General features: G+C 40.1%; 1 protein-coding gene across 5 annotated transcripts in view; it reads right to left on the reverse strand.

Moving 5' to 3' along the window:
* Window positions 1–13264, reverse strand: part of EDC3 (enhancer of mRNA decapping 3) — a 73715-nt gene that overhangs the window by 26109 nt on the left and 34342 nt on the right. For all 5 annotated transcript variants that reach the window (XM_073212192.1, XM_073212188.1, XM_073212189.1 and 2 more), the window contains one exon: window positions 6806–7141. In XM_073212192.1, the coding sequence (XP_073068293.1) occupies window positions 6806–7141 (336 nt within the window). The remainder of the gene's footprint in view (window positions 1–6805; window positions 7142–13264) is intronic.

Here is a 13264-nt window from a genome sequence, read left to right on the forward strand (position 1 = left end):
CCTTAAATGCCTTAAGTTTGAAGAAAATATTCTAAAGCTAAAAAAAGATTTAAGGACCTAGGGGATAGGATTAAAGATGGCAGCATGAGAGATGAGACAGAAACTGCCTCCCAAAACCACACATTATATGAAAATATAGCAAATAAATCAAATTTTGAAAAAGCAACTGGAAAGAAGACTGCAGCAGACCGTCTACACCTGGGGAATCCAGCAGACCTCAAGGAAAAGGGTAAAGTACCAAAGCCGTGTTCTGGAAGGACCCGAGCCCTTCCCCCACCACAGCTCACTGGCAGGAGGGAGAGAAATGAAGCAGGGAGGGGGTGGAGGCCTGGGACCACTGAACACCCAGCCCTGGAGATCCGCTTTGGGAGCACAAACCTACATTGCATGGTGCTCTGGAGATTACTGGGGCTGGAAAGCTAAGACAGGCAGAGTACTTGGAGAAACAGATTCTAGTCACTTGTGGAAAACATGTTTCCACAACTGGCTGCTCTGGGACAAAAGAAAGGCAGGCAGTCCGGGAGACTTCCTAACAGTGAGAGGACTGCTAAAGGGGCAAGGATTGTACAGAGCTTGCTGCTCAAGAGAAAGGACAGGTGGACAAAATTGTCTGGGCGTACTGTGCCCAGCAGGTTGGGAGCTTTCAAGAGCTTCAGGTACTCCTTCTCACTGGCTGGCGAGGCAGCTATGGGGCCCACCACTGCGATACACAGCCTGCTGGGCCTTCCTCCTGGCGGGCACCAGCTTGGAAACCTGCTGCCTCCACCAATGCACCAGGCCAGCCAGAGGGCAGCCCTGCCTACGGCAGCTATAAATGCAAGCCTTAGAGGCTTCGCCCTGTGCACTCGGCCCACTGGCCCTGGCAGTGGAGACACACACTGCAGCCGGGAAGCAGGAAACACCTCTTTCCTCCCAGTAGGCACCAGCACTGCTCGCCTGAAACCCACACCATCGCTCCAGGGGCTGAGCAGCTCCAGAGGAGTAGAGCTTCTGGGAACTAGAGGGTACCACATACAAATATGAAATGTGAAAGGAACCTGTTTCAAACCAAAATCCCACAAACACCAGAAAGAGGAAGAAGTGAACCTGAACACATTAATCTTCCTGAGATTTCAAAACTAAAATCTAAACATGCTAACGGAAGTACAGAAAAATATTCAAGAACTCAGGTAAGAATTCAGGAATGAGATTAAACCATTAAAGAATATAGTATCTGAAATGAAAAACACAACAGACGTATTTAAAAGCAGATTAGAAGAAGTAGAGATACAAAGAAGCTTAGGCACAGAGAGAAAAAAGAACCTCTAAGAATGAAAGAATATTGAGAGACCAATCCAATCCAAATGGAACAATATTCGCAGTATAGGGGTAAAGGAAGAAGAGAGAGAAAAAAGGATAGAAAGTGGCTTTGAGGAGGTAATTGCTGAAAACTTCCCCAATCTGGGGAAGGAGATAGTCTCTCAGGCCATGCAGGTGCACAGATCTCCCAATACAAGGGACGCAAGGAAGACAACACCAAGACATATAATAATTAAAATGGCAAAGATCAAGGATAAAGACAGACTTTAAAATGCAGTTAGAGAGAGAAAAAAGATGACAAAGGAAAACCCATCAGACTATCATCAGACTTCTCAATAGAAACCTTACAGGCCAGAAGGGAGTGGCAATGATATATTTAATGCAATAAAGCAGAAGGGTCTTGAACCAAGAATACTCTACCCCATAAGTTTATCATTTAAATTTGAAGGAGGGATTAAACAATTTCCAGATAAGCAAAAGCTGAGGGAATTTACCTCCTGCAAACCATCTCTACAGTGTATTTTGGAGGGACTGCTATAGATGAAAGTTTTTCTGAGGCTAAGTAGCTGTCACCAGAAGAAACAAAGTAGACCAATTAATTACTAAGCAGATGCAAAATCAAATCAACTTCCCCTAAAGTCAGTAAAGGTATAGACAATGAATACAGAATATGATACCTAATATATAAAGAATGGAAGAAGAAGAAAAAGAAGGGAAAAAAAGAACCTTTAGATTGTGTTTGTAATAGCACACTAAGTGAGTTAAATTAGACTGTGAGTAAGAAGTTACCCTTGAACCTCTAGTAACTACAAATCTAAAGCCTTCAATGGCAATAAGTACATACTATCGATAATCACCCTAAATGTAAATGATCTGAATGCACCAATCAAAAGACATAAGAGTCACTGAATGGATAAAAAAAACAAGACCTGTCTATATGCTGCCTACAAGAGACTCACTTGAAACCCAAACACATACACAGACTAAAAGTGAAGGGATGGAAAAAGATATTTCATGCAACTAATAGGGAGAAAAGAGCAGGAGTTGCAGTACTTGTATCAGACAAAATAGACTTCAAAACATAGAAAGTAACAAGAGACAAAGAAGGACATTACATAATGATAAAGGGGTCAGTTGAACAAGAGGATATAACCATTATTAAATATCTATGCACCCAACACAGGAGCACCTACATATGTGAAACAAATAGTAACAGAATTAAAGGGGGAAATAGAATGCAATGCATTCATTTTAGGAGACTTCAGCACACACTCACTCCAAAGAATAGATCAACCAGACTTAAGGTAAGTAAGGACACGGAGGCACTGAACAACACATTAGAACAGATGGACCTAACAGACATCTACAGAACTCTACACCCAAAAGCAGCAAGATACACATTCTTCTCAAGTGCACATGGAACATTTCCAAGAATAGATCATATAATGGGGAAATGACAGCCTCTTCAAAAGCTGGTGTTGGCAAAACTGGACAGTTACATGTAAGAGAATGAAGCTGGATCATTGTCTAACCCCATACACAAAAGTAAACTCAATATGGATCAAAGACCTGAATGTCAGTCATGAAACCATAAAACCCTCAGAAAGAAACATAGGCAAAAATCTCTTGGACATAAACATGAGCAACTCCTTCATGAACATATACCTGCGGGAAAGGGAAAAAAAATAAAAAATGAACAAGTGGGACTATATCAAACTGAAAAGCTTCTGTGCAGCAAAGGATATTATCAATAGAACAAAAAGACATCCTACAGTATGGGAGAATATATGCATAAATGACATATCTGATAAAGGATTGACATACAAAATATATAAAGAGCTCACGAACTTCAAGAAACAAAAAGCAAATAAGCCAATTAAAAAATGGGCACAGGATCTGAACAGACACTTCTCCAAAGAAGAATTCAGATGGCCAACAGGCACATGAAAAGATGCTCCACATTGCTAAATAGGGAAATGCAAATTAAAACCACAATGAGATATCACCTCACACCAGTTAGGATGGCCAGCATAGAAAAAACTAGGAACAAATGCTGGTGAGGATACAGAGAAAGGGGAACCCTCCTACACTGCTGGTGGGCATGTAAACTAGTTCCACCATTGTGGAAAGCAGTATGGAGGTTCCTCAAAAAACTAAGTATAAGAAATACAATTTGACCCAGGAATTCCACTCCTAGGAATTTACCCAAAGAATACAAGTTCTCAGATTTAAAAAGATATATGCACCCGTATGTTTATCACAGCACTATTTACAATAGCCAAGAAATGGAAGCAACCTAAGTGTCCATCAGTAGATGAATGGATGAAGAAGATGTGGTACATATACACAATGGAATACTATTCAGCCATAAGAAGGAAACAAATCCTACCATTTGCAACAACATGGATGGAGCTAGAGGGTATTATGCTCAGTGAGATAAACCAGAGAAAGACAAGTATCAAATGATTTCACTCATCTGCGGAGTATAAGAACAAAGCAAAAACTGAAGGAACAAAACAGCAGCAGACTCACAGAATCCAAAAATGGACTATCAGTTGCCAAAGGGAAAGGGACTGGAGAGGATGGGTGGGAAGGGAGAAGGGGAATAAGGGGCATTACGATTCATTTTTTTCTTATGGCTAAATATTGCTTTCCACAATGGTTGAACTAGCTATGTTCCCACCAGCAGTGTAGGAGGGTTCCCCTTTCTCCACATCCTCACCAGCATTTGTTTCTTGTCTTTTGGATGTTGGCCATCCTAACTGGTGTGAGGTGATATCTCACTGTGGTTTTAATTTGCATTTCCCTGATAATTAGAATGTGGAGCATCTTTTCATGTGCCTGCTGGCCATCTGAATTTCTTCTTTGGAGAAGGGTCTGTTCATATCCTCTGCCCATTTTTTAACAGGGTTATTTGCTTTTTGGGTGTTGAGGCGTGTGAGTTCTTTATAGATTTTGGGTGTTAACCTCTTGTCAGATATGTCATTTATGAATATATTCTCCTGTACTGTAGGATACCTTTTTGTTCTATTAATGGTGTCCTTTGCTGTACAGGAGCTTTTTAGTTTTATGTAGTCCCATTTGTTCATTTTTGCTTTTGTTTCCCTTGCCCAAGGAAATGTGTTCAGGAAAAAGTTGCTCATGTTTATATTCAAGAGATTTTTGCCTATGTTTCTTCTAAGAATTTTATGGTTTCATGACTTACATTCAGGTCTTTCATCCATTTTTTTTTAGGTCCCACATGGCCTCTACTCCCCCTGTCTTTTTTTTTTTTTGGTATAATTAATCTACAGTTACATGAGGAACATTATGTTTACTAGACTCCCCCCATCACCAAGTCCCCCCCACAAACCCCATTATGGTCACTGTCCATCAGTGTAGTTAGATGCTGCAGAATCACTATTTGTCTTCTCTGTCTTGCACAGCCCTCCCTGTGCCCACCTCCATTATACATACTAATCATAATCTTTGATCCATTTTGAGTTTACTTTTGTGTATGGGGTTAGACAATAATCCAGTTTCATTCTCTTGTATGTATGTCCAGTTTCACCAACACCAGCTGTTGAGAGGCTGTCATTTCCCCATTGTATATCCATGGCTCTTTTATTGTACATTTATTTACCATATATGCTTGTGTTTATATCTGGGCTCTCTCTTCTGTTCCATATGGTCTTTGGTTCTGTTCTTGTGCCAGTGACAAATTATCTTGACTACTGTGGCTCTATAGTAGAGTTTGAAGTTGGGGAGTGTAATCCCCCCTGCTTTATTCTTCCTTCTCAGGATTGCTTTGGCTATTTGGGATATTTTGTGGTTCAGTAAGAATTTTAGAATGATTTACTCTAGTTCATTGAAGAATGCCGTTGGTATTTTGATAGGAATTGCATTGAATCTGTCGATTGCTTTAGGCAGGATGGCCATTTTGAGAATATTAATTCTTCCTATCCATGAGCACAGGATGTGTTTCCATTTATTGGATCTTCTTTAATTTCTCTCATGAGTGTCTTGTAGTTTTCAGAGTACAGGTCTTTCACTTCCTTGGTTAGGTTTATTTCTAGGTATTTTATTCTTTTTGATGCAATTGTGAATGGAATTGTTTTCCTCATTTCTCTTTCTGCTAGTTCATTGTTAGTGTATAGGAAGCAACAGATTTCTGCATATTAATTTTGTATCCTGCAACTTTGCTGAATTCAGATATTAGATGTAGTAGTTTTGGAGTGGATTCTTTAGGGTTTTTTATGTACAATATCATGTCATCTGCAAACAGGGACAGTTTAACTTCTTCCTTGCCAATCTGGATGCCTTTTATTTCTTTGTGTTGTCTGATTGCCGTGGCTAGGACCTCCGGAACTATGTTGAGTAAAAGTGGGGAGAGTGGGCATCCTTGTCTTGTTCCCCATCTTAAAGGAAAAGCTTTCAGCTTCTCACTGTTAAGTATGATGTTGGCTGTGGGTTTGTCATGTATGGCCTTCATTATGTTGAGGTACTTGCCCTCTATACCCATTTTATTGAGAGTTTTTATCATGAATGAATGTTGAATTTTGTCAAATGCTTTTTCAGCATCTATGGAGATGATCATGTGGTTTTTGTCCTTCTTTTTGCTGATGTGGTGGATGATGTTGATGGATTTTTGAATATTGTACCATCCCTGCATCCCTGGGATGAATCCTACTTGATCATGATGGATGATCTTTTTGAGCTCTAACTGGTTTTTACACCACAAAATAACTAGTAAAACAAAGCTGAACTTCTGGTAAAATGTACAGGCAGTAACAGAGACACCCCCTTACCCATGGTTTCAGTTTCGTGCTCTCAATGCTGTCCAGAAGTAGATGAGCCTTATGGTCTATCAGAAGGTCAACAACACTTAATGCTACATCACAATGCCCATGGCATCCACCTCACTTCATCTCATCATGGAGGCATTTTATCATCTCATATCATCACAAGAAGAAAGGTGAGTGTAGTACAGTAAGGTATTTTGAGGGAGATCATATTCACATAACTTCTACTACAATTTTTACAATTGTTCTTTTTTACTGTTGTTAACCTTATTGTGCCTAATTTATAAATTAAACTTTACCATAGGCATATGTGTATAGGAACAAACATAGTATATGGTTTGGTACTATCTGTGGTTTCAGCCATCTACTAGGGGTCTTGAAATGTATCCCCATGGATAAGGGGAGGCTACTGTATGTGAGCCTAGATAGTCAGCCTTTATGCCTTTAGTTGTTATTCATAACATACTAAGTAACAGAAAACCAGATCCTGCCAGATGCAGGATATAAGTGGACAGGTAGAGAAACCAGACCCTACCACGGTGGCGGTGGTAGGAAGGATGCTGTACTAGCCACAATCCCCAAGAAACAATAATTAATGGGTCAACTGCCAAGCCACTTTAGTTAATTGCTTCTGTAAGACTCTGACTCCGAACCTGGGTCATCCTGTTGCCAACATGATAGCAAGGGAGGAACAGCTAGTGAGGCCTGGACCCGGTGCGACTCACCAGTGCAGAACTCCTTGCTCGCGCCGTGGGGCACGGTGATTCGCCGGTAAACAATGGGCTCGGACTCCAGGATGTTCTCATCGTGGCGGTACCGAGCAGGCCTTTCACTCGGGATACCCCTGGAGCGGCTACCACTTCTCCTCTCGTAGGTGTCAATCTCCTCGAACACAGCTGCCTTGTCAAAAAGAGCCAGGTTCCCTTCAAAATCAAAATCTGTATCTGGGATCTCCTCAATATCATCCCCGAAGCACTCATCATCTTTATTCTTCATCTGGCCATTCTTTAAGCCACTTTTCTTTGGAGTTGCCTGATTTGGGTGCCTGCTACTAGACGACCCTGGAGAAAAAACAGGGACTAAAGTTAGTATGCCCACAGAAAGTGCTAGTGCAAGTGAAAAACAAACACATTAGTAGTCCTTTATGGAGGGTGTTACAGGAATCAAAGTGAAGATGGTAAAGTAAGCTATTTCTAAATTATATTAACTAGCACAACCACACAAAATTCATGGAATGATAGATTTCATATATTACCCAGGTAACAGTGAATATGAAATAAGCAGCACTCCTGGGAACCTTAATCGGTTCTGTTCTTCATAAGGGAAGTGGTAATGACAGAGGCTTTGTTGACAACGGAGTATCAAAGAAGCGGAGGAGGAAAAATACAGCCGTCTCTCCCCACAAGCCTGGGTGGTTTGATTCTGAATGTCCAATAGTTGCTTAAGACAGAAATACCCTCATAGTATAAGTATGCCAAGTCCTCATAACCTAGAGCTTATAGAAACCTGTTCTTAGATCTTTAATGTGCTCCCTTCTCAGAAGTATATCACTTCTGTGTAAACAACTTCTGAACGAAATCACACAGCAACAAGCACCATACTGACTTGATCCTGCAGAGGCCACACCAAGATGTACACCAACTCCCTCAAGAGCCAGCCACCCTCTGTCTCTGAGACCCCTAAAGAAACCCACATAGAATTCTCCAAACCATCCATTCCCAGAGAATCTTGAATTGAGTTTATCTAATTCCCACCTGACCACCCTAAGAAGGGTGAACCAGGCAAGTGGTATGCCGAACGAGACTCCAACATGGTCTAAATAAATGTAACGTACTTCCTCTTGAGACCGAGCTCCTCAATTACTGAAAATACTCAAGCAGAGGTCAGAACGATCACAAGCAAACCCCTCACGCACATCATCCCAACAATAGTACTCTAACTCTTCTCACGACTGCCTCCTGCCCATTGGGCCGAGAGCCAGGAGGCCGGAAGATCTAGCTGCGGTTCTGTCATTAACATGTTATATAATCTGTCATTAACATGTTATACCTGTCACCCAACTTCTCAGTTCCCTTGTATGTAAAATGCTCGTTGTGATATCCTCAGCAGGGCTTCTAGCACATAGCAGGCAATCAATAAATGTTTGACAAATTAATATCAGCAAGATCAGTTGCAGTAACTATTCTGAAAGATGTGTACTATATGAATATAATGCATGCCCCAGGTGTTCCTGATGCCAAATACTGATACAGGGAAGGGCTGTGCTGGCAGTAAAGATGAAATTTAGGGCTACTGAAAGAAACTAAGGTTGACCAAAATCCTGAAGGGGAGGAAGAGCTGACGGAGACTCCATCAGCAGTTCAGATCACGAACCGCTGAGCAGCTCGTCAGAGTTTGCGTTAGGTTCTAGTTCCAGTAATCTGATAAAGATACTTAATGAGAGCATGTTGTGTACCATAGTCAAGTGTTGGGAATATAGTATATAACCAAGACATGCCACTCAAAAAGGAAGGAGGAGAGATAGATAAGCAAATAACTAAAATGCACGTGATGAGAATCACAATAGAAGTTCACATAAAGTGCCATGGAAATGTGCATGAGAAAGCAGAGCTGGGTTAGGAATGGGAGAGCGGGCGTGAAAACACAAGGTCAGGATAATACCAATCGCAATACATGCAATGCAGGCAGGGAAAGAGCTGGAGAAAGAGTCCAGTGTGCAGGATTATCAATGTACTGCCTCAGTACTGCATCAAACGATCCTATGAGGAAACAGGTCTGCAGCCCAGTGGTCTCTCTCCAGCAGGGTGTGCATACCCAGGATGTAAAGGACAATCTACTAGGATGCAAGGAAAAGATACTGAATATCCTATTTACTTATTTTACTAAAAAACATTAAATTAAGCTTTGAATTTAATTTATGAATGGAAATTGGCACCCTTAGAAGGTTTCATGCCAACCAATCACTGCCAGTATTTGAAACAGCTGAGGAAAGAGTGAGGTTCCGTAACAAGAAGTATGTGCATGCAAGTGGATTTATATAAAATTTTTATTATTGTGGTAACATATACTTAACATAAAACTTATTAACCATTTTTTATATATATTTTTTTATTAAATTATCATTGATAAACAATCTTATGAAGGTTTCACATGAGCAACATTGTGATTATTACATTCACCTGTATTATCAATCCCCCCCACAGCCCATTAGTCACTGTCCATCAGCGTAGTAAGATGCTATAGTCACTACTGGTCTTCTCTGTGCTGTACTGCCTTCCCTATGACTCCCCTACATTATGCATGCTAATCATAATGCCCTTAATCCCCTTCTCCCTCCCTCCCCACCCACTTCCCTTTGTAACCACTAGTCCTATTTTAACCATTTTTGAGTGTACATTTCAGAGGCAGTAAGGATATTCACATTCCTGTGCAACTATATAAATTTTTAACTACTAAAGGCATACAAAAATGAGTAAGTGGCTTAAAAAGATTCCTATAGGACAACTACATGTAAGAGAATGAAACTGCATTATTGTCTAACTCCATACACAAGACTAAACCTGAAATGGATCAAACATCTGAATGTAACTCATGAAACCATAAAATTTAAAAGGAAAACATCGGCAAAAAACATAGGCAAAAATCTCCTGAATATAAACATGGGCAACTTTTTCCTGAACACATGTCCTCGGGCAAGGGAAACAAAAGCAAAAATAAACACATGGGACTACATCAAACTAAAAAGCTTCTGTATGGCAAAGGACACCATTAGCAGAAAAGGCCTCCTACAGTATGGGAGAATATATTTGTAAATGACATATCCAAAAAGAGGTTAACACAAAATCTATAAAGAACTCACATGCCTCAACACCCAAAAAGCAAATAACCCTATTAAAAAATGGGCAGAGGATATGAACAGACACTTCTCCAAAGAAGAAATTTAGATGGCCAACAGGAACATGAGAAGATGCTCCACATCACTAATTATCAGGGAAATGCAAATATAAACCACAATGAGATATCATCTCGCACCAGTTAGGATGGCCAACATAGAAAAGACTAGGAACAACAAATGCTGGTGAGGATGCAGAGAAAGGGGAACCCGCCTACACTGCTGGTGGGAATGTGAACTAGTTCGACCATTGTGGAAAGCAGTATGGAAGTTCCCCAAAATACTAAAAATAGAAATAGCATTTGACCCAGGAATTCCACTCCTAGGAATTTACCCTAAGAATGCAGGAGCCCAGTTTGAAAAAGACATATGCAGCCCTATGTTTATCACAGCACTATTTACAATAGCCGAGAAATGGAAGCAACCTAAGTGTCCGTCAGTAGATGAATACATAAAGATGTGGTACATATACAAATGGAATACTATTCAGCCACAAGAAAGAAATCCTATCATTTGCAACAACATGGATGGAGCTGGAGGGTATAATGCTCAGTGAAATAAGCCAGGCGGAGAAAGACAAATACCAAAATATTTTACTCATTTTTAGAGTATAAAAACAAAGCAAAACAGAAGGACAAAATAGCAGCAGACTCATAGACACCAAGAAGGGACTAGTGGTTACCAAAGAGAGGAGTTGGGGATAGTGGGAGGGGAGAGAGGGAGAAAGGGATTAAGGGGCACTATAATTTGCAATCAAAGGTAGGTCACCGAGCACAATACAGAGAATACAATTAATGACTCTATTAATATCTTACTACATAGATAGACACTGACTGCAGTGGAGCGGGTGAGTGCTTGATAATATGGGTGAATGCGGAACCATTGTGTTGTATATGTGAAACCATGATAAGACTATATATCAATGATACTTTAGTTAAAAAAAAGATTCCTATAAAGAAACTATGTATAAAAGATAGTACTAATAATATAATCATAAGTGAACATGAGAATGGGAGAGCTAACACTTCCCCTTTTCCTCTTATAGGCTTTCTTATGCAAGCAAGGTTATAAAAATCAATCTAATCACACCTTAAAACAATGGTCTCCCAAATTAAAAAGTATCAAGGTTATGCCAAACATGAATCCATATGGGCTATCACCTGATTAATTTCCCTCTAAGCATATGTTCTTTATCAGGAGCCTGCAAACTATAGCCCCAGGGCCAAATCCAGGCCACTGCCTGCTTCTATAAAGTTTTATTGGAACACAGTCACTCATTCGTTTACATATTATCTAAGGCTGTTTTTGTGCTATGAAGGCAAATTAAGTATTTGAGAGAGAGACCTAACAGCCTGCAAAGTTTAAAATATTTAACATCTGACGCTTAACAGAAAAAGTTTGCTCACCCTGCTGTACATCATACTCTCAGAGGTGTTGTTTTCAGCTACGACTGCCATTAAAATTTAAAAAATTTTTGATTAACTGAACTTGGTACCAGTTCTCTGAATCTCTATTTCATTCAAAGTATTAAGTATGTCATTGAACTACTGTCTTTGACTTCCACACGTGCCCTTTGTGATGCTGGATTAGAACTGTACAAACTACACTTTTCCCTCCTTAGGTGACTTCCTGTTAGGTTCCACTACCAGTCCCATGTATCTGAAGAAATTAGAATGAAGGTGGGAGGGAGGAGAAGGGACTCTCTCCTTGCTTGCTTGCTATCTGCATCAGCACTGCCCTGCAGTGGGTTCCAGTCTTCAGCACGCACAATCAGAACCTGCCCCACTGCAGCCCCCCAGAAGTACTGGCACCAGCTCGGTGAAGTCCCTGCTTTGAACTTGAAGGTTCTCATAACCCCAACCTCTTCCTTCTGTTTCACCTCCCTCAATGTCTTTTTGCTTTTTTGGTCTCCTAACACCTACTTAACAAGTTCCTCTACTACATTTTTTGAAATAAGACAATGGCTACTATTTTCCTTAGTGGTATACCAGGATTTTTTAAATTAATGACTCAAAGTTAATCATTCTGTTCTAAATAAATACTAATGCTTACTAAGCAAAAAATATTTTGAACTATCAATAAAATACTCCTGTAAAAACAGTTCATGTTTTTGCAGGGGGGCCATCAGGTGAGAAATTGAGGATCAACAGAGGTGAGGCTTAGAACCTCACCCCCCCTGTTTTGAGAGAAATCTTCTGCATCCGTGGATGTTTTGTTGCCCTTGTCTAGCTTGGATTAATACTTAGTCTACAGGCACACACCTGATCATCTACATTTGCCCTCTTACAGCACTAAACTATGTTTTCTACCTTTATCTTGCATCTACCTACCACTTCAGCATTTTATTTAAAAAAATTAATAATAATAATAAGGGTGAAATATGGGATTCACATATAAATCAAGTATAAAAATCAAACGAATAATCATAATTGACCTGATTGTTTATAGTTCATGATGCGTGATCAAAACTGAAAGTTCCTGTGATGAATGCCCTTGCACTGTTCACCATGTAAGAACTTACTCACTATGTAAGAACTTGTTCACCATGTAAGAACTTGTTCATTATGCTTCAGAAGATTGGAGACTGTTGAGAATTAGGCTTGGGGTTGATTAATGATTGTGCATTGAGTCCCCTATACAGAATTTTATTGTTGTTAACAACCATATGATCAATAAATGAGAGATGCCCTCTCAAAAAAAAAAACAGTTCATGTTTATCTAATCATTTTTTTAATTAAGGTATTATTGATATGCACTCTTACGAAGGTTTCACATGAAAAACAATGTGGTTCCCCAGCCAAAGATGACAGCAGAACAACATAATTTACACTGTGATTTATCTTTTTGCTGAGGGGAAAAAATGTAAAATGTTATGCTGCCTTTGTGGAAAGTGTTTCAGCAAAGGTTCTTGTATAGAGGGAATAGGGAATTTCAAAATAAAAAATTAAGTATGAAAAAGAAAGAAAAACAATGTGGTTACTGCATTCACCCATACAGAGTCCCCCCTCCCACCCCATTGCAGTCACTGTCCATCAGTGTAGTAAGATGCCACAGAGTCACTACTTGTCTTCTCTGTTCTACACTGTCTTCCCCATGATCCCCTCCACACCATGTGCACTAATCATAATACCCCTTGATCCCCTTCTCCCTCCCTCCTCCACCCCTCCTCTTTGGTAACTTCTAGTGCCTTCTTGGAGTCTGTGAGTCTGCTACTGTTTTGTTCCTTCAGTTTTGCTTCGTTGTTTTACTCCACAAATGAGGGAAATCATTTGGTACTTGTCTTTCTCCGCCT

Source organism: Manis javanica, chromosome 8 (assembly GCF_040802235.1).
Source record: "Manis javanica isolate MJ-LG chromosome 8, MJ_LKY, whole genome shotgun sequence".
Lineage (NCBI taxonomy): Eukaryota > Metazoa > Chordata > Mammalia > Pholidota > Manidae > Manis > Manis javanica.